The sequence below is a fragment of the Tenebrio molitor genome, chromosome 8 (genome assembly GCF_963966145.1).
Source record: "Tenebrio molitor chromosome 8, icTenMoli1.1, whole genome shotgun sequence".
NCBI classification, from domain to species: Eukaryota; Metazoa; Arthropoda; class Insecta; order Coleoptera; family Tenebrionidae; genus Tenebrio; species Tenebrio molitor.
Genome location: NC_091053.1, coordinates 13,333,292 through 13,356,957, shown reverse-complemented (window position 1 = coordinate 13,356,957; position 23,666 = coordinate 13,333,292). Strand labels below are relative to the sequence as shown.

General features: G+C 36.6%; 1 protein-coding gene and 1 long non-coding RNA gene across 2 annotated transcripts in view; one reads left to right on the top strand and one right to left on the bottom strand.

Moving 5' to 3' along the window:
* LOC138136954 (uncharacterized) overlaps positions 1 to 23,666 on the top strand; it is a 129,795-nt gene that overhangs the window by 72,552 nt on the left and 33,577 nt on the right. The gene's annotated exons all lie outside the window — the stretch shown is intronic.
* Dora (Dorado) overlaps positions 1 to 23,666 on the bottom strand; it is a 70,766-nt gene that overhangs the window by 23,739 nt on the left and 23,361 nt on the right. The window contains exons 2-3 of the mRNA XM_069056252.1: positions 8,099 to 8,350; positions 1,923 to 2,089 (exon numbers count right to left, since the gene is read on the bottom strand). Coding sequence (XP_068912353.1) covers positions 1,923 to 2,089; positions 8,099 to 8,350 — 419 coding nt within the window. The remainder of the gene's footprint in view (positions 1 to 1,922; positions 2,090 to 8,098; positions 8,351 to 23,666) is intronic.

Here is a 23,666-nt window from a genome sequence, read left to right as displayed (position 1 = left end):
AAGAAATGTTTCGAAAAATAAATAGAAAGTTAATAAAAAACAATGGGTACAATTTTCATCCAAAATGAACTAAATGGTAAAGTCATGTTCGAAAATTAAAATATTAAAATTGCAGATCTAATAGCACAAGGTTCCGTGCTTGGATCCTCCTTATACAGGTGTTCCCAAAAAAGAAGACGAGTCCATAACTCCCTTATTTATAGCAGTAAAAAAAAACGTTACTACCGTCTCTGTTCAAACTACGCTCCATTTTGCGCTAAACATTGAAAGCATCTCTGCGCAATTCCATATGTTATTACATATTTGTTATTTGTTTTTCCAGATATGTAACTTAATTATAATCCTCTGATAAATAAGGGAGCTATGGATTCGTCTTCTTGTTTAGGGACACCCTGTATAAATATTTATATAAATGATTGCACAGGAAACACTAAACATTTTGCAGTTGATAATGATGATGGCATTAGGAGTCATCGGATTATCTGCCCCCTAGATAAGTGGTTACAAGCACAGTAAGCAAATAATCAATACGAGTACTATAGAAAAAAAAACTTATCTGTAGGAACTTCTGAAACAGTTAAACTTTCCATTTAAAACACTTGGAGAACATTTAAAATAATAATATGTACATATGTAATTGCTAATGTGATAGACGTCGAAATCAATTTGTGAAACCAAAATCTACGCCTAGATTGCTTCGTACGAATATCAATTCAACTGTCAACATAAGCTTTAACAACGACCATCTATCCATAACAATAGACAAGAGTTTGGAAAACTAGTCAGCCTTGGAAAACGGATACGTATTCGTAGATTAACCCACACGAACATTAAATTCACATTCTAGCTGACATTGCTGAAATTCCAAAATTGTTTGAGCAATCTGACATAATAACGTTTCTATTTTTTTTTAAATCTTGTGTTTATGTAACATTAAAAGTTCTAAAGTGGATCATCAAATGAATTTGTGGTGCCATTTTGAAAGATAAACCAAAATCGACTCGATTGATTCGTACTAATAAATTAAGTCTCACTGCAAGATGTGTTTTTTTTTTTGGTGATGGGGGTGCTACAGGGATCGCTGTTGGGACCTTTATTATTTCCGACTGAATTAAAACGAACAAACAATGACAGTTAAGACAAAATTAAATTAAATTTCCTTTTAGAAAGGTTATTTGCAAGTTATCTTGGTGTGGTACTAAAATAATATGTTTATTTTATTCGAAAGATCTGAGAAAATACATATCTATTTAAAAAAAAAAATTTATTCAACAGATGTCTCTTCGTGTCGCGATTCTCGATGAAATGAAAAGATTTACACGTTGACAAGGTAATAAAAAAAGGAGAAACGATAAGGAGATATCTTAGAAGTTTTAAAAACGCACCAGAAAACATTCTACCCTTTTTCTCTATTTTGTTGCCTCGTTTTCTCCACAAAACAATTAGATGCTCTTCACCTCCTTTCATCGGACCTCCGATTTATTTAAATTTTAATTACTCCCTTTACGAGCCATTTCGCTCGTGTAACGCTCTCCCATCGCTACCATTTTCATTTCGACGTGCGAATCAATCTACGAACCGACCGTCGTCCCTCACGACCGCCCCCCTCTCCAAATCCATTTTTTCCTTTCCAGTTCTCCTACGTTTTTTTTTTCTTTTCGTTCGCGCGGCGCATCTCTCACCGCTTCCAGTTTATTTTTAATCGAGAAGGGCAATTATTCCTCTCGGTGCGAGCGGCGCTCGGATGTTGGTAAACAAAGCCTCGTTTCGCCGTTGTAAACACACAAAGGTAAAGGTTGGACGGAGGCTGGTGATGTCGAGGTTATCGACACGCACGACACGCTCGCACACGTAGAGGGACGGACGGCGGTGGCGGCGGCGGACACGCCGCGGCCGACCTTCCCACCTCTGGACAGACTTACCGAATGGATGCGAGTGAGGCAGACGGCGACGATGTGCGAGCACCAGTACGCGGTGGAGTCGCAGGTGCAGTTGCACGAGGAGATGCGGCGCCGGTCGAAGGTCACAGCTACGGAGACGTACTGGGTACCACGGTAGTTCTGTTGGACGCTGGCCGACAGGTGGAAACCTGAAACGGGAAAATATTTTTCACTGGTACAAGATACCTGACGTTTACGACGACATGTCCACGGCGTGGACGTTGTCGCTGTCTGATACGGTGGTGGTACCGTACCAATCTCGAAGATAATAAAACAACATTATGGATTAACTGTTGCTTCACCATCACCAATTTTTATCACCACAATTATTTCTCCATATTTCCCAAAATACAATGCAACTACAACTAATCTTAACTATTACAATTAACTTGTAATTACCACAACGGCATAACTTATCCACTATTCCCAACTGTATAGTGTTAATTTTTGTAATCATAACTGTTACAACCATATTTTACAGGAATCGACTTGCACTATGCGTTGCTGTATAGACTAGGCATTCCTGAAGATATAAAACGACTATTTTGCTTTACAATTGTCAATTCTTGTAACAATAACTATGTATTACAATGATCGTGTTCAATTTGATTTTGTCGTCAAGACTACAAAACAAAAGATAGGTGACGTTTGACACTGACGACACGGCTGTTCTGTACAGCAATAACATACTCTTCCAAATGATATGGTGCTACGACGGGAATTTTTTTTTGTAATTTTAACTATTACAAACCATGAACAGTCTTCTGCTGAACTTGGCGCTAACATGCTCTACAGTCCCAAGGGTACAGTGCGACTAAGACTATACTAATTATTATTTGAGATTTTCTAATTTACGTAATATTAACTATTACCAATATCTTACAAAACAGCAGGATTTGACTTACATTGTACATTGCTGTAATATACTATTCCTAAAGATAACTACGCAACTACTGCTGGTTATTAATATATTTGTTGATATTAGTCGTAACACTCATAACTATTACAACTGCCTACCACAATGTATTTAGTTTGCTATTACCTTTCAGACCAACAAGTAGGTAATCGATGACATTTCTCATTGACTACGTACTATCCCTGTTTGATATAGCCACAATAACCAATTCCCAAAGATATGAGTAATAATTTTCTTGAATTTACTAATTTTTGTAATCTTAACTATTACAACCAGGGGCCCAATATTGCACAATATTTAAGAATTTACAAGTTACAAAATACAAGTCACAAGTTATTAGTTATTAGTACTAATAGATCGTGTTGCACAATTATTTTAGTTACAGTTGTAAATTCTGCTAAATTTTATTAGGAAAAAAAATGAAATTACTAGTGTAGTCGGCTTTGATTTATTTTTACTTGTCGCAATCTAATGTTGCGCCTGTCACGCTAATTTTTTGTAATTTAATTTGTTATTTCCATAAATCACAAACCAAAATTATAAATAGGTATGGGTAAACGCGATGAACAACGCAAGTTGTTATTATGCATTAAAAAAAAAATGCATCAGTTCTCGGGACAATTCCCCAGTCACCTGATTTGGAAGAAATTTTTTATATTTAGAAATAAAACTATATTATGTATAAATAAAATAATCTCGACAACCCCACATAGTGAAGAAAATTAGCAATTCAATAAAAATAAAAATTAAATTCAATAAAATAGAAAGCTCTCATAAAAATTTCTAATTTCCCCTTCAATATTTTCTGCCGCTGACACAACACATTAAATAAAGTTCTAGTCACTACATTTTAACAACATAATTTTTTTATAACACGACATAGGTACTGTTATTTTTTGATCCCATGCATATCAGAAATGGTGTGATATTGGCTACCATTCCAAACCAGTGAAGAGCTATATGTAGGTACTACATAATTATTGTTTAGCAGTAATAGCTAATAGCCCCACTTCTTCAGCTATTATGTAGAATCCTGTAACCTATTTGTTCTAACAATTTCATTTTTTCTGCGGGCAATCTAAACCGCTCCAAAAACTCTATTCTTGATTCAAATGAAAAATTAATTCGAGGACGAAAAATGTTACCCCTATGCTACCTTATTCGATTTGGAAATGCTTCGTCTTCACTGCTTGATTCATAGAATAAGTCATGTAACATTTTGAAGAAAATTATTTCAACTTGTAAATTCGGATATCAATATTTATTAGCGACGTTTTGCTTGTAAAAATTTGACATTAAAAACTACAAAACTAATATATTAGTTGATTTGTGTTTGCCATTGTGCAACAGCTACTAGTAAAATCAATGTAAAATACACTAATATTTTTCATTTTACAACTTGTAACTTGAAATTACTAGAGATGAGATTGTGCAACATAATTTTACTAGTTACAAGTTACAAGACTAATATTATTACTAATAAAATGATTGTGCAACGCGGCCCAGGAATCGACTTGCATTATGTATTGCTGTAATATACTAGGCATATCTAGAAATGATGCGAATATTTTTCTCTACAATGGCTAATTCTCATAACGGTGTAACTATTACAATGACTTAGAATCACAATCGTATTAGATTTCAGATTTGATTTTACAGTCAAAACTACAAGCAACAAATGACGTTTGACACTGACGAAATATTGTCGCTGTATAGCGGGAATTGGTTGTTGTTGTTTATAATTGGTTTTCGTTACCTCAGTAGTAGTGGATCACCCACACGGTAATATTCTCTTCCAAAAGATATACATAGTACAATGGGTAATTGTTGCTATCGATTTTTTTTTTTTGTAATTTTAACTATTACAAGTTACTTATGCAACAGCACGATTTGACTTGTCTTGTACATGCGGTAATGCTATTCCCAAACATACAGAGGGATTACCGCTAGTTATTATTACTTTGAAAATTTACTCATAACTATTACAACTGCCTTGTAACAACTACAATAGCAATCAGTTCGTTGTTACCGTCAAAATTAAAAACGAAATGATCTATGGCATTTTATAATCCGCCCGTTCGATTGGTTATTCCTAACAATATCACCAATTATTACTTTGGATTTACTAATTTTTGTAATTTTAACTGTTACAACTTCTACAAACGCATGAATCAACTACAATACAATAATACACGATGTATTTCCTGAGACATACGACTAATTATTGCTAATAATAATTGGCTAATTATTGCCTTCGATTTGCTAATATTTTGTCTTAACTATTACAACCATCCCTGTATTTACCAGAGTATTTGTGTCTACGTTCCATATTAAAAATTGTTTGCTTTGTGTATTTGTACATTGAAGATATATTATCCATTTGAGATGTAGCTCTGATATTCCACAGATACAACGCAATTGTACTTACAATTACAAAGCTTTGTAATCAATTATAACTAATACAAGTGTCTCGTATAACAGCAAGAATGCACTTTTACTGAACTTTACAACAACATATCATTTTTGTAATCTTTACTATTCAACTGACTATCAGCTGTTACAACCACGTTCAATTTACTTTTACATTTAATATTTATATACACTGACGATATCTAAATCATATTTATTCGCCATGGTGCCGAAATTGTTGCAAATTGTTGCGCTACACTTACTAAGTTGTAATCTTATCTAATATAATAAATAAAACTATTTCTATAAAATTGCAGACACCTGTGAGATTTCAAATGATAATTTACAATCGTACCAACCATCTGGCATTTATGGTCCTGAAACCTATTATATTACGTCAACGTTAATCCTTACGTCCCCGTACGAAATCCACGTCGACACGCTTTTCACCGTGATTTTAATCTGACACTCATCACTCTGTTCATGCTCTTCTCAAGACACCGATCAAATCTTTATTACCCCAATGCTACGTCTACGTTTCTACCGACCAGAAAATCCCAAAACCTACCACTCTTCACCGTTCCTCGTCGCGATCCAACCTCAACCGTCGACTATAATTTGACGTTCACGCTGACGTGACGCCGTCGAAAGCACAACGCGAAAAATAATTAAATTTGATCGTTTCCTCACGTCAAATCGATCAAATCGCGTGCTCCTCGCATCCGACACGTCACTCGTCGTTATTTGACAGTTGACAGATGATCCGTCGCGTTAACGCAACGCTTACGCATCCGCCAAATCCCGACATCACCAGTTTCTTGCGTCCCGACATTCGCCTCGTCCAAAATTGCGTTGGAGCGTGAACCGCGCTTCACAAAACTTCGCCCGGAATGACGTCACACTAGAAATGTGTGCAGACGAGTTTTGATAATTCAATTTGACTCGGACACGTTCTCCGTGACGGTAACGTAAAGCAAGAGTGATTTTGATTTGTTGGTGTCGGTCACTTCAAATTGCTCCCTTCATTTGACATCCGAGTCCGACAGAAGCTAGCGCGACCCACCTCGCGCATATGCTACGGTGCGACTCGTTGCAATGCGTTACGTTACGTCGTGACACGTTACAGTTACGAATGAGTTGTATTAGTAGTAGAGCATGAAAAGCATCACAAGCGCAGCTGTCACGTGGAACATGGACTTGCGGCAGCTCATCTGCGTTGCGTTATGAGCATTCCGATTAGATTACGGTACGTTGTGATGCGTTACGGTTATGTTGCATCACATTAAAGCGTAAAGAGCGTCAGACGCGCAGGTGACGTGTGGAACACGGACTTGCAGCAGCTCATCTATGTTACGTTACGTTATGATGCATTCCGGTTACGTTACGTTGCGCTGTGAAAAGCCCAAAAGAAGCAGCTTTCGTCGAGTACGGATTTGGAGGAGCTCATGTCGGCTTCCATATTCTGGGGGAGCAGCCGCCGTAAACGTAGCAAAGAGAAAAACTTACGTTATTCGAGTCTTTGTGAACGGAACTTTGGTCGACTTTACGAGCGACACGGGAAAAGATAAAAAGGAGTGATTCCAAGTCCGTGTCGATAATGATGGGGTGTAACGTTGCAGGGGTACGCACCCCTCGTTCGCAGGAAGTAAAAGCAACAGTGTTTCTGACGTAAAACCGCGTATTAAAATATCAAACAAATCCGGTTCGACCCTCTCGAGTTCCTTATTTTATTGCACGAGCGGGTGTGCCGACTGTACCGGGTGTCCCAAGTCTCGCACGCATCCTTTTCCTCCCCCTTCCACCCTTCGGCGAGGTTCAAAGGAGCGACGGGACATTTACCGCGAAGAGGAACGGGACGATGAAGCTGACGGAAAGAAAGAACGGAGAATTGACAGATGCCGCCGAAAAACAGTCGTACCACCAACACCATCGACCGAATTCCCCTAGACCGCACTCCAAACCGGGAGACGTGTCCGACGAATCGATACTCCACGGACGGACCTCCACGTTACGTCCTTCCGTTTCCAATAATTAAACATTGTACAGCGACGACGATTTGCCCCTTGTTGGTCGCCTTATTGCCGTAAATAATTAATGGGTGCGCGAACCCGTACGCTGACGTGTCCGTATGCCAGTCCATTGTTCTTTTCAACCCCACCTGTCGTGCGCTACTGCCAACGAAATTACAGAATAATTGCACACACCGACAGAGTAATCATAATTCCTCGGTGTCCTGTTTTGTTGTTGTTGCCCCGGCTCTTTTTCCATTTCTTGTGGCGGTTCATTGTCTTTGCTCGCCTACGTAATCACTGTAATTTCACGGCGGCCGTCGTTACGTGGCAGACGTGTCCGGCGGTTCCCTCCAGGTCCGTCTTCGTCTGCGATCGCCGTCATATTCCTCGATAACCGATCAAAATAGTAAAACACAGAAAGTACCGTTTTTAACGTGCACTCTAAAATATTTGTTCAATTCTCTTCCTTCCAGCACTCACGAAATGTATATAACGCAAAACATGTGTTGGACAATTCCGCCGATGGTCGCCGCGAAAAAACGACCATCGCTGCAATTTTCAAATCTTCCGATACAACTCTTCCAGCAACAACACAATTTATGCAAACCAGAAAACAACAAGCATGTTTTTTACAGTATCGTACCATCAAAAGATTGTACAATACCGCACTGCGTCCCACAGTGTTCTATTTTAAGACCAATTACAATTGTCGTAAATCCTAAAAGACTACAACTATTCTATTCCGTCTAAATAATGCCGCTCTAAGAAACTCTTTTGTGCGGGACTTCACTACTTCGTAGAAGTACTACCGCGGTACTCACCGATTTGCAGTGGATCCTTGACCATGTTGTTCCTGACGAGGTGTTCGCCCCTGGTGAACTCGTCAGCTGCCCCGTTTGCCAAACACGAGTACAGTCTGATGTCCTCTTCGTTATCGGGAAAACTCCAGAAGGCGATCCGGAGCTGGAGTTGTTCCGGTACCGGAGGATAGACGTGCTCGACCAGTTCGAAGGGTATGTGGGATGCCACGCATTTCGCCGCCAATTCCGTCAACGATGGCACAGTTTGGTTTTCTGCAACAACAGAGACCCCTCAGATCAGACTTAATCGATCTGCACACAAAGTACCATAACTCCGAATCATCTCTTGCGAATTATGTCAAAAATGCAACACTATCGTCACGACGCATTTCTTTTAAATTCACATTTCACCTGCTCAAAACTAGTTTCGCGAGTACATAAATCTTTTTAAGTTATTTACAAAGACAAAAAAAAAGTACACTCCATAGGTTTTCCAACGGGGTTAAGTCGGGTCACCTTGACGGAACCAACGCCAACAATTCTCCGATTGCGAAAGAAATCGCTCGCGCTGTTACACACCAAGTGAAAAAAAAATCTACCGCCACGGTACTTTTTCTCGCCTTGGATGTGAAAAGCTGAGTGGTGGTTTAATTAATTAATTAATGTATCTAACGAGTGCACCAAACGATTCTTTAAAAAAATTCCGTTTCACCGCCTAACCCCGGTCCCAGTCGTACGATACGTCATGATAAAAAATCCATTGGGGTTAAGTCGGGTCACCTTGACGGCCGCGCGATTGGACCAACACAAGCAATTCGCTGATTGCGGAAGTAATCATTTAAAAAAAATGTCTAACATTTCGATGGTAATGAGCTGGGTTTGCACATGTAGAAACTGGATGATGCCATCCTGGGTTCTAGTCTGCACATACGTTCGCTTAAAACAATCGGAATAGATTCGTCGATCCTTGCCAAATCTTTCATTTCCTTTGGTTTTCGACGAAAAATTATCGTCACCACTATTATTATGATTTTTGTCTGTTGTACACCAGGACTGTCGAGTACGTTGTACTCTTCCATCACCTGGTAGACTCTGTAGACATGGGGAAAACCAAGAACACCTTCCAAGTTGTACTTTTAGTACTCCTTTTGGTACCAAAGCCCAAACCTTCAACCCACTCAACTGGATTAACCGACTAATCCAGCTTAAAAACTCCGTCCTTCCCCACAACCCCAGTCGCCTAATTAAGCTTCATTATTAGTGTCAATTGACACAATTACGTTTTTTGTGTAGGAAATTTCCCGGGGGGAATCCCATTAGCATTCTCCCACCACCCGATTTTCGCCGCCACCCACGAATCCGACGCCCTTCAAGATTCGTTTTCGACCCGCCGACGATTTCCACTGAATGCATTTACAATCATTTACATGGGTGGATGGCCGGCAAAGAGGAAACGCGAGGCAAAGGTCAAAGTTCCCAAAGTTCGGAATTAAGAGGGTCAGCCGCGAAGAAAAACGACGACGCACTTTTCGCAGGGGGCGACGGTTGGGGTAGTCGATGTTTCGCCGGTATCTGATTAGTCCCCAGGAGTAATTCACTCGTTGTACTGACGAATGGAATAATTAAAATGAGGAAAAACGGGCGGCGGCAAAGTTCGTTTCACGGTCGCCTGGACGCGTTATCGTCGACGAATTGACACAACAATATATTTTTTTTTAATCGAACGCTGATAAGCTCCCCGCGCTCTTTGCGTCTTAATTAATATTAACGCAACAGTAACCGGCGCAATTACGACGAACGGAAGTGGACTGTAAAGTCGACGAAATATTCATTTACACGCTTTTCAGACCCGTAAAATACCGTTGGGCTCAAACCGGAAACTTCGATTCGAAAATTATTTCATTTTCGAAACTATCCGATTTTTTTATTGACTGCCAATTGTACACAATAATTGTTGTTTGTTGTTTGCGAACGATTTTTGCAACAGACATTGCGCTCTTGTTTACGCAAACAGTGAAAACAATGAGGCAATCGGCAAAATACGAAGTTAAAAAATGCTCCATTTGTACGTCATGAAACAAATTTCAAAGGGTCCTGACTTGGAGTTCCACATGGCTTAACTTTGAGACCTCACTTGATCTCGGTGTAGTCTACAATCAAAGAAACTTAAGACGGCTGTACAAATTTTTATAACACAAATTTTTATAACAAATTTTGACTACTCCATATTGTATTCTCCGGCACACAAAATTCCAGACAATACTCCAAGTTTTTCAAAATTGAGAAATTACAAAAACTTCGAAACGACATTACAAGGGGGGGGGGGGGGGGCGAAAAGCAATTAGTCAAATATAAATTGTGACGTTTCCCTTCGAGAATAGTAGTTTATTTGACCAGTTCTTGTGTAAATTGGGGGTTTTTGGTACGAGTACGCTCGTTTCACTCGCGTTTTAAAGGCCCACGAGTGCCTAAAAAGCTCAATTGACACACGAACGAGTTGAATACAACGTTTTTGTTCGACGAGCCCCTTAAAGGCTCCAAGTCGCTTAAAATCTTTAAAATTACCTTGACGTTTCGTTTTGACAAGTGGTGACATTTATCAAAATCCGTTCACATAGGAGAAAATTCTCAAATTCTGACAGTGGCAAACAAAAAATATGTTTGTGGGTTCTCAGCGCTCTATTTCGGAACCTCTTCTCATCACTTAAAAATATTCTCCTGAAGTAACTGTAGCAAGCCAGTAAAAAATATTTATATTTATATCCTGTACAACAGCTAACACCTGCTTCAAGCTCAACTTGTCGCAGGATAATGAACTTTCTGTAGGTATACCAGGTGGTCCACCAAAGCGACAAAACGTTTTACAAAAATTTAACACGGTGTCATCTTAGCAGATCGGTCATTCAGAAATGACATTCATTAAACAACTGTTTAAACAAATGACCAACAGATAGTAAAGTGGTATTAGCAAAAAAATTTTCATCTACAGGTATTTAAAAAATGCCGCACCAAAACTATAGTAGTGTGGTAAGTGAGGGAAAAATCTTTAAAAAAATTCTTGGTGTTAAATTTACACGTGGATGAAGGTTTCTTTTGTGGTAAATTTGGCAACTGCATGCACTTACCAGTATGTACCTACCTTTAAAAAATTGAAATAGTGTCATCGATTTTTGCATAATTTTCGATAATTAAAAGAGGTAAATCCCATTTAATATTAAAGACCACAGAGATTGCGTTAAACACTATTAATCAATTTTCTATTCTGCATATTTTAGTTGCATTTTGGGTGTTATTTAGTAATAATAATTACAACTGACAACGTTTAAAGATCCTTACACAAAACTCCCATTGTGCAGAGAAATGAAGACCAAGAATGTTTTAAATATTTTTCCCTTACCTACCAAATGCTTCTGAACACCGTACAATAATTTCAGTGCGGCATTTTTTAAACACCTGTATATTCAATAATTTTTTCACATTTTAAAATTTCAGTTTTTATTTTCTTTAATTTTGTTCTTCTGGTTTGATTCTATTCTAAAATTTAAAAAAAATTAAATAAACGAATTTTAATTTTTGTATCTACATATTTACATACTTGATGCTTCTACTAATGTGAACCATGTCGAAAACATATTTCAATTAAAAATGTACAGTGTGTTTGCTTTAAATAAATAATATGTAATAATAAAAATACTTGAAAGCAAAACTTGTTCAAAATTGGGGTTTTAGACTCGTAACAAATCTCGAACATTTTACATTCGTTTTTCAAAACTTAAGAAAAATTATTCAAAGGCATTTCAAATTCTTTTATACAACCGTTTCAAGAACAAATTTGTGTTTTTTTCCGCTTTATTCTTCTGTTAATGATAAACTATTTTAAAAACATATACCAATCAAATATACAGGGTGTCTGCTTTAAAATATTTTAATCACTTAAAATTGAACTCTTATCCAAAATTCTAATAAACTCGTTCAAAGCCAACTCCAAGTGAAAATTTTAACCCGTTATTTCTATTCAAAACTTTAGGAAAATATTTAACTTCTGCTGTGACTGTATACAACTGAATTTGCTGGATTTATTTAAGCGCTTTATGTTTCTCCTTGTATTTGGATATGTATTTTGAATGGAATATACAGGGTGGTTCCTTTAAAACACTAAAGCTATAGTTAATTCGAAATGTTTAAAATCTAACGAAAAGTTCATCAAGTTGGCTATGACTTTTTGATGAAAGAAGGTAGAGCGAAAAAGGGATGATGTCTTTTGTGACAGATGTCAGTTGTGTTTTGCAAGTGGAACGTCTTTTTTTGAGTTGAGTTTCGTTCCCTGTGAAATTGAACTTTAATTAAATTTAATTTCCATTTAATTAATGCATCAAAAACATCTATCTGATAATTGAGTCAGCAAATTAATCTCTCTCTTGGAACAACGCACAAAATGTTACACAAGAATTTACAGTAGGGATAACCCTACCGTGTCACAGTAATGCAGGAATTGAAGCCAGCAGATTATCCAAAAAGATTACATTTTTGCAATTGGCTTCTCGACAACGTAGGCAATAATGTCTTGGTGTGCATTTAATGTTTTCAGCATAAAAAACACATCTAACCTAAAATTTTACAGGTTACATTTCGCTGCGACTTTCGTCAAATTATGAGGTTTTGTATTCAATGTTACCAAACATGTAGCCAGAGACATGTCTTTTCCATAACTTGGGATTCACACTACATATATAATAAATTCAGTTAAAAATGTCACTTCATAACGTGGTCCTAAACTAACTTTTGTCATTGATCCTCTAAGACATACTTTACAATATTAATATTGTGAAAAATGCAAAGGGTAGTTGATGAACTGTTCAATTGAACACGATCCTTTCGAGTCTTCAATAAGTATGCAAAATTATACAGGGTGTCCCAGAGTTGCGAAAAAGCTCCATAACTTATTTGTTATTAAAGATATCAACTTTTTCTTTTTTCTAGATGATAGCTACGCTTCTACTGCATATTCGGAAAATATTGCGGTATATATACAGAGTGTCCCAATATTATAAAAACACTAAAGTTATGTTTTTTAAACTACCCAGTTTGATTTTATTTTTGAACTCTATGCTAAATTATGAATCAAATTTATACAGGTCGTTTTTATTTATCTGCCATCGTTTTTGATCAGTGGCGCTTTTTTTTACCAGAATTTCGAATTGCAGGGGTCCCTTCGAAAATTCGTACCTTCCAAATCCTTGCACACAAATTAAAATGATTGACGCTGTTTGATTTCTGAATGTTTGTTGCATCTGCTGAGTGTTTACTTAACAACCTGCTTAGTCGCATATACCTACTGCGATTTGTTTAAACATAACGAATTATAAATGTCAAAAACTCATTTTTTTCAAATGGCACCCCGTATTTATTATTGCACTGGTCGTAAGCTTTTTTGACAAGCTTTTGAACAATATAAGGTTTGTATAGTCGAATCTGAAAATCTAGGGTGCTATCCTAAAATCGCTAAATTTGATGCAATTTTTCCGTTAAAAAGACAATACAAAAATCTAGTAGGCCTAACAAAAGATAATCACACAATATGGTCACTCCATAAAGATGAATCAACCAACAAAACAGTTTTTAACAATTAAACATTTCATTATTTTAGTGATTTTAAGATAGCACCCTAAATAGTGCAGGGGTCCCTTCGAAAATTCGTACCATCCAAATCGTTGCACATAAATTAAAATAATTGACACTGTTTGATTCCTGAATGTTTGCCGCATCTGTTAAGTGTTTACTCAATAACGTGCTTGGTCGCATATGCCTACTGCGATTTTTTAAATATAACAAACTAAAAATGTCAAAAACTATTTTTTTTCAAATGGCACCCTGCATTTATTATTGCACTGGTCGAAAGCTTTTTTGACAAGCTTTCCAACTGTATATGGTTTGTATAGCCGAATGTGAAAATCTAGGGTGCTATCTTAAAAACACTAAAAATCACTAAAATAATTAAATGTTTAATTGTTAAACACTGTTTTGTTGGTTGATTCATCTTTATGGAGTGACCATATTGTGTGATTATCTTTTGTTAGGCCTACTAGATTTTTGTATTGTCTTTTTAACGGAAAAATTGCACCAAATTTAGCGACTTTAGGATAGCACCCTAGATTTTCAGATTCGACTATACAAACCTTACATTGTTCAAAAGCTTGTCAAAAAAGCTTTCCACCAGTGCAATAATAAATACGGGGTGCCATTTGAAAAAAATGAGTTTTTGACATTTTTAGTTCGTTATGTTTAAAAAATCGCAGTAGGCATATGCGACTAAGCAGGTTATTGAGTAAACACTCAGCAGATGCAGCAAACATTCAGAAATCAAACAGCGTCAATCATTTTAATTTGTGTGCAACGATTTGCAAGGTACGAATTTTCGAAGGGACCCCTGCAATTCGAAATTCTGGTAAAAAAAGCGCCACTGATCAAAAACGATGGCAGGTAAGTAAAAACGACCTGTATAAATTTGATTCATAATTTAGCATAGAGTTCAAAAATAAAATCAACTGGGTAGTTTCCATTTAAAAAAACATAACTTTAGTGTTTTTATAATATTGGGACACTCTGTATATATACCGCAATATTTTCCGAATATGCAGTAGAAGCGTAGCTATCATCTAGAATAAAGAAAAAGTTGATATCTTTAATAACAAACAAGTTATGGAGCTTTTTCGCAACTCTGGGACATCCTGTATGTTTCCATTAGAAAATTTCATATTTTTATTTCAAAATTTCTTTCAAACGGAACATTTCGATTGTGACCATCACAAGTTCAAATTCAACTCTTAACAGTTTCCGTTTGCTATCGATTCTTCGGCATCGCTCTCTCACATTACAACTCTTGTTCAACCCTTTTTCCCGTTTTGGCCCCATATTCCCACAGCAATCTCGCAACCCGTCTCCTCATCCGTTTAGAAAAAAATCACCGTTCCAGATGATTTTCGCGAAAAACAGCACACCCACACTCACAATCAAAATTAAAAACTCTCGACCGCGACCCCCCTCGCTGAACTTTATCTGATCCGAGTGCATTGTTGTTTATCATCGGGCACGACGAAGGGGGTGGCTTTTTCCTCGAAACAAGCGACGACCGCGTGCTGGTACCCACATCTTGCGACATTCCGACCCTCGAAAAACTCTTCCGCAGCACAACGTCCCGCATTAAAAAGTCCTCGCGACTGGCGCGCCACCTGGCGGCAACTCCTTTCCGTTTCCTTCGGACGCTGCCGCCACTAATGACATCTCCCGTTCGACGTTAACGCCGAACATAAATCTCGCCGACCACCCGACAAATTAAACAGGTGTTCCGAGTGCGACCCCGGCAAGGGCAATAAAGCAGAGAGGTCACTCGAGGATAATTTTATGGCTTAACGCCGACGGTAAATTAAATCTGGAACCGCAGCACGCGGACGCTTATTAAATAATAGAGATGTGGGTAATTGCGGGGTGGAAATCTCGTAGAGAAATTTTAGGGAAATTTTCCACCCCAAAATTAACACGGTTACGACTCCTCTCTCATCTCGCTATTCCACTAAATGCTATTCATCGCTGACATACCAAAAAGTTCTCGTACATTCATATTTGAACAGATTTAAACCGCGCGCCAGTTACTGGGGGTTCGTCCCCCTCCACAATGTAACACTGATGGCGCGCAATTTAAATTTCTTCGGTATTTCCGCGATGAAATTCTAACATTCTCTGCACACAATTAGTACTGTTATCTGTCTGTGCTGGATCCTCCTAATTTGTGGCTCGCAACAAAACAACGCGACGAAGTGGGACGTCCTAATAGAAAAGGAATTTCCACTATCGAATTATGAACGCCACTTGTGCACTTACCTAAGTGCAACACTGAAAGTAGGTTTCCCGTTGAAAATATACAGTTTAATTAACTTCGCTGTCATTATTACTTAATCCTAGGTGCATTATCGCCGCGTTACACATTATCTTGCTGACACAAACTATGCTGTTTGTTGTACAATGTGAACAAACAAAAACGAGGAAAATAAACAAGAGAACGCGTTTTACATAACGACAAAGTGCCGGTGGTAACTGTATCCCTACGCGATGTTGTTAATCGATGATGCGGCTGTCAAAATGGCCGAGTCGTGCGTGCATCTGCAAGTGCGTGGGTGCCAAATCTGGACGAGAATGACGAGATGTTGGTCCCGCAACGGAACACGACCTTCGATGTGCCGTTTGGAGTTGCTGCTGCCATCGACTCTTTCATTATTTCATTTTGTTCCAATCAGTTACGAATTAAAACGTGACCGCAATGTAGATTTTGATTCCATTGTTGACACAATATTCACTCTTACGGTGACACGCTTGGAATCCATTACAAGTTCAAGTTGGCATGGAAGAGTTTGTCAACTCGTACTACAATCGGGTGGTCCTGGGACGTGAACTCCATAGAATTAAGATTAAAAAGAAACCTTCTAGATCCATCCATTCTACAACGTTTGCACACCCAAGTCCCCAATTATTACTCGAATCGACTTCATTTTATCTAGACCTTCGAAAGGTCAGTTTTCAGGTCGTTGGCCACCGAGAATTCCAGACCTGAATCCCATGTACCTGTTATTTCTCAGTTTAATTAACACGGTTCCCTGACACGTCGCTCTACAAAAAAATACAAAAAAAAGAACCGGAAGTGCAGTTTGTTGCGGGCCATTTGTTCAGCAGCCGATTAATTAAAAACCAAGGTTAATTGCAGCGAATTAATTAATTGTTAGAGTTGATTGTTGTGAACACTGCTTGTGCGGCAAAGGATAAACCTTCGCCAAAGTTGAATTGAGACCGTCACAAGTATCGATTTTTTCTCTCTGGTTCAAGAATAGTCTACGGTACCCTAGAGCAGAGTGTCACAGACGAAACGCTGCTAATTTGGGTTTATAAAAATGTATCGAGTTGGCAGCAATGTCACAATCTTTCTCTGTTCAATATTTGCACATGAAATTCTTTTCTTTAATCACAGAAAACAAAATACACGTTTAAATTTGAACAACGTCAAGTTGTGCAAAGCCGCCTTTGTTTACTCAGACAAATATAAACATTTTTAACAACACGCAGTATATTGACCTACATTGAATCGTATACTTCCTTAATATGCTATCTTTGAACAGAATCTGGTGGGATTTAAACAGAATAACAATGGAAAAGCACTCCACGATACAGATCTTGTTACACTTTCACTTTGAACCCTCTGTATCAAACACAGAAAACTGATTTTACAACGGTTTTCTAACATAGATAATATTTTTACAAATCTCTTTCCAAAAATATCTTCGTTCGTTTTTTTTTTTTAATTTTCCAAATTTTCACAATCCAAAATATCACGGAAACGATCATATATTCACTTTCGTTGATAGAACAAATTTTTCTTATGAACCACGTGATCAAATTAATAGTGACGTAACAACTTTTCTTTTTATATAAGAAAGTAGGTCTCGCGATAGATAACTCTCTTGGAATCTGTGGTGAAGACGGATACTAAATTTTTTTTCCAAATAAAACACATCCAAAACTAGCTAATCTAGTTTTGAGAGGACGGAGCTGTGCCACATTTCTCTGCACTTGTGTAGGTAATGTTTTCACTTGGTAAATTGGTGGCCGTCTAGATCTCCAGATCTGGTCCCATCGAATTCTTTTGTTTTATATTTACATCGTGCAAGTGAGAGAGTTCACCAGAAATTATAATTTAATTTGGTGGGAAGAATAAAAAAATGTAATTTATGAACACCTAAAACACGCAACGAAATTGTTCTAGCGATTTTTAATATCAGGTACGCGCAGGACGTATGTTTATGTAATTAAAAAAATTAAATGACTACTAAACGCCGAATTAAACGCTATTTAATGATGTGAATGTACATAATCTACGTGGTTTACAAACTTCCACTCAAGAGCAACTAATTTCGCACCACAAGAAGAGAATGCTAAAAAAAAAATATATTTAAATTCTATGACATCGATTGGTCGTTGTTTTGCTATGAAATAATAAATTAGAAGAAATCGCAGAAACTAAAAACTGGATACAATTTTGTTTTTAAAATCAAGTGGTGCTGAGGACCAGTTTGGCACTCCAAAAAACTAATACAAAAGTTACAAAGCACCGAAAAAAATAGCATAATTTTATTATTCTTTATTCTTTAATCGATAGTAATTTCAAAGAAAATTTTAAAAAATTATAAAAATCTATAAACCAAGTAAGATTTTTGTTCAAAAACCGTAACTACTTTGGCACCATAAAACCAAAAGTGCTACGAAATTATGAAAATCTGAAAGATATTGAACTTATTTTTTTCATTACTAGTCTTAGAAGGCGTCATTATTGACCCTCGAACCGACCCCAGAAGTAGAATTTCTCTCCCAAGGTTAATAATTTTTTTATTATTAACCAAGGTCAATAACGAACAGCCGTCACCTAGCAACGAAAGATTTTCGTTGATTTCATTGGTTAACGTAGACGATTTTCATAGCAACTGTTGAAAAATGAGAACTCGGATCGTCGCATCGGCCAAAATATGTAATTTAATTAATAATTATTATCAGAAAGGGTTTTAACGTATCTAGTAGTGAAAAAAATAATATTATATAAACCACGGTGGAGAAGTCTACGCGCCTTACATCCCTCGGCGAGCCTCGGGATGTAATCTTGGCGCTCTGGCTATAATTATGAATTTCTCCACCTTGGTGTATAATATACATACTACTAAACTGAAAAATCACGTGACCATTTCACAGCATAATCAAAAAGGCTAAAAAATGGAAAAATCTAAACAAACATTTTTCCAACATTTAACTTCTGTGACATCGATTAATGTTCATCAGAAAACACAACACTAACTGACTCCATACAATTTTAGTACATACTACAACCACAACCATTCAACTGAAAATTAAATACTTAAACACCATACCCTGATAAAATCAAAAGTCCTAAATAATTGTTAGGCTTAAGAAAAAAAATTCTTGACTTATCCTTGTTTTAATACGCAACAGTAAATTAAAGAAATCATAGAACCTATAAATTGAAAAAATCTAGTTCTAAAATCAAGTTTTAGCACTGCAAAAAAGTGCCAAAAAATTTGTAAAGCATGGGAAAAACAATATAATCTATTTTTCTTCATACATTAATCAATAATAGGTTTTAAAAAATTACAAAATTCACCAAAAATCTAAACTACTTTAGCACCATACAATCAAAAGTGCTAAGAATTTGAAAGATATAGAACAATGTATTGAACTTGAACTATTGTTACTACAAAATCAAAAATACAAGCAAATGTACATTTCTATCGTTGATTTCCAATGACAAAACAGAAAACGGATCTCGATCCAAAAACCACTACCTGACCTGACCTGTAAACTGTGTAAGATGTTCCAAAATCAAACACCAAATTATTATAAATAAGATCATGATAGTGAAAAATTACATTTTCAGAAACAATATCACAAGACTTCCCATTTTTTCGAAAAATTTTGATTTTATGACGAAAAGTTTGTTGCTTGGCCTAAAGCAACAAACTTTGAGTCTAATAAAATCAAAATTTTCCGAAAAAAAAATGGGAAATCGAGTTATATTTGGCTAGACAAATTCCCAAATGAACAATTCAAACAAACATTCGGAACAACATCACAAAACGGATCAAAGGTTAGTTTATATTCATCGTGGCACTTTTCCTGCAACAATTTACCTGTTGTATTCCAAATTGTTTTCACACTGTAGTCAATATCACTGCTGGAATCGTTTCTAAAACGATTTTTTAAATCCATTTCGAAAAACGTCAAAATAATTTTCTGACATTTTGTTCATTAATTTGTGTTACCAACAAAAACAAAAGCCTTGTCAACGTTGTTTTTCACCGGAAGGGAGATTTTTGTCGGCGGAAGACGCATTTTCTGACCATGACTAGATTTTTTCGCGATATTCGGCACACTATTGGTCAATATCAACTGTTTTCATAACATGAGGGAATTTGTCAGTGAAAAATCACGTGACCATTTTAGAACCACAACAATGCTAAACACTGTAAATTGACATTTATACATGGAATGATAAAACGATGAAAGTAAGATTCAAAAACTACTGACGTTTCACAGAACGTCATTCCAAAATCAAGTGGTTGTGATGGCCAATGTACAACAAAAAAAATAACAAAAAAACTTAAACAGTATAGAAAATAAAATGGCAACCTATTATTTTTCGTACGTTAATCAATAATAATTTGAAATAAAATTACATCCACAAAATAAGTGAGATTTTTTTCCAAAAATCGGGACTACTTTAGCACCATCCAACCAATGGATCAAAACATAATTCGTCTAACTAAATTATTCTATCGAAAAAGTTTGTTAATAAGAATTTTGACTAACGAAGATGACATTGCTAGTGGTCTAAAAAAAATTACTCTAAAGGAGGCTACATATTTGCTTTACAATGCTTGGGAAAAGGTTTCTCCAAACATCATCAGTAAATGTTGGCACAAAATTCTTCACAAAGAAATTCTTGAGAACCCAGATTCAGACTATGAAGAAGAAGATTTAATTCCACTCAGCACACTAAGGCAGAACCTGTGTTCAATCTCACAAGAGTTGAATGAGGTTGGCGAACTGCTGAATTCTACTGTGGGGAATGATATTGTTATCACTGATGAAGAAAGAGATGGGTGGCTTTTTGAAGACGAGAATTTATTACCTTTAGATGAGAGCCTGAATACTGAACCGAACGAGGATGTTCCAGAAACTGAAGTTCTCAAAACTGTTACAAATATAGATGCCATTAAATGTTTTGAAACATGTTTTAAATGGGCAGAAGAGAACGACGCTCCACTCAGCGATCTTCTTGTTCTCCAACGGCTTCGAGAAAATGCTTACATTTTGAATCAAAAAATCGTGAAACAAAAGAAAATTACTGCTTTTTTTTAAATAGTATGTTAAGTTGTTTTCATTAAATAATAAAGATGATAAGTTGTTCCAACATGTTTTATTTATTGATAAATCTTGAAAAAAGACATTAAAATAATGTGCTTCGATAGTTCGAATATTTTGATCATCCGAATCGCTCTGGTTTTAAATGATTCGGATTAACGAGGTTGCACTGTAATAGGGACAATGCAAACAGAATCACGGCCCGATGAAAACTACAACGTTTCGATTGAAAAATCTCCATCCACCTTCAGGACGCGTCCTCTCTTCGTGCACACTTCTTCGTCTTGTGGTGGTGGCCGTTAGTGAGACGATTGTGGCGGCTATTTTTAACCGGTCGCGTGTACTCGGTGTGGGGGCAGTGTGTTTACAACATGGAGGCTGGAGTGCGGGGTGCCATGTGCGAGGAGAGAATGTGAATGTGTGTGTGTGTATGTTGTGTGTTGTGTATACGCTCACGGTCGCGGTCGGGCAGACGAGCCCCCGGGCCCCGGCCGAGGGTAACGTCCCCGACAATAACAGACGGGGACGAGGTTCAATCGCCCACCGATCTCAAAGTCACTCTCCCAACGGATAATAACAGAAACAGAATCGGTGAGAGTGTCGGAACGGATTTACACGCGCACTCCACAACCGAACGAACGCCGATTCGGAACGTTCCGGACGAAGCAAATTTTTTTCCAAATTCCGAACGATTAAATTTCAATTTCAGTCGTAATTAAAATTCGCATTTTACGTTTAATGCGGCGTGAGCCATGCTAGATGAAAAAAAGTCGTCGAACGTGCAAGATACGTACGAATTTCAAAATTGAAAACAGATCCGAGCGATTTCGGGCAGTTTAGTAATTAAAAAAAAATATATTTTATCCGTCCCTTTGTATGTATGTATATGTACATTATTTCAAAATGACCCTTGCTTTTTAATTTTTGAAAATTGTTCAAACCGATTAGTCAATATTGACTGAAGAAAAATAACTTTGACGGGATAGTCTTGTAATACACATGAATTCATAAATAGTTCAAAAAGGACAATACATTAAATAATCACGCTGTAGTAAAAAAAAATTCTGAAGCTTATATTATGAATCATTAATTTAGAAAAAACGTTAACTCAAAAATCTTGATCTACGGAGTATGTTTCAACAAAAAGATTAACGATCACTTTAGCACCCAAAAAGCAAAAGCGCTAAGAAATTCAGAAATTTGAAAAAATTATTTTTAAAATCGCTTAGTAAATTCTGTAAAGATGACAAACCGACACAACAAAATACAGTAGAGTCTCGATAATATGAACATACCATAACGTGAACGTCCAAAAACGTGAACGGAAGGTTTGAAATTTAGGTATTCCAAAACGTGAACGTCAAGGCTTTTCATACTCTAAAACATGAACAATAAAAAAATGATACCGACTTTGAAGAAGTTTAGGCTCTTAAAAATTTGCGTGAAAAGGGCACCATACTCTCAACTAAACAAACTATTCGGCAAAGTAATTTATTGGACTTTTGTTTAATTTGGCGTCGAAGTTGGCGTTGAAAAGTCAATTGCGAATGAACCAGTCGTCTTAAAAACACTTCTTTTTTAAACTGCGGATTAAAAACACATAGAACGGAAAAAAAGAGGTTAGATTTGTCTGCGTATTCTATAACGTGAACTTTTCGAAAACGTGAACACCGCCTGCATTAATTGGTTCACGTTATCGAGACTCTACATGGAATTTCGGTGCCAAAATCTTGTTTCAAATAAAAAATAACATAACTGTTTTAGCACCGCCAAATCAAAAGTGCTAAGAAACTGTAAAACTTTAGGAAAAAATCCTAGAACAATTATTATTTTTCTTACATCAGTTAATAATTTCAAAAAGACGTCCTGAGAACTTGATGAGGATCCCTCCAGTTCAACTTTATATTTACTACAACTTTTTGAATTCTTGTAAATTGCTTAAGGTAGAACAGCAATGGTCAAGACATCAACTGCAACTTTTTACAAGCACTGTATCAAGGTATACTGTTATGCAATGTGGGTAATTACGACGATAAAGTTAAAAAACATACACTACAATTGAGTAGAAAGTATATCTTCCTTGGTAACATCACGGTTGTACTGGTTGTACTTCTAACTAAATTATTTTAAAATTTTAGGTACTCAGGAAAATATATAATCCAAAAACCAATTTGATTTTTTTTGTGTTTGTTTTAATTGTTCTTGTTAAAATAACTTCACAGATATTTTTTAGCAAACAACTTCAAGTCTACACAATATTGAGTATAATTTCGCCATGAAACAATATGGACAACAAACTAGAAAAGAATATCAATTAATTAATGATTTTTAAATAAACAAAAACGAAATTTTAAGACACATTAAACGAGCACTTTAGCAGCTAAAAAATATAACTTAAGATAAAATAACGACATTTCCTTGCATGATTTATATTTACAAAAAAACAAACTGACGATCTACGACTAAATAAAATGTCGCTTCCAAAAGTATGAAATTTCAACTGAAAAATGATCACTTTAGAACTGCAAAGTAAAAAGTTAAAAAATTAACAATTCGGCAGATGTACCTACTTCAAAAACTGATTTGAAATCCATGATTAAACTTGCTTATTACAGTT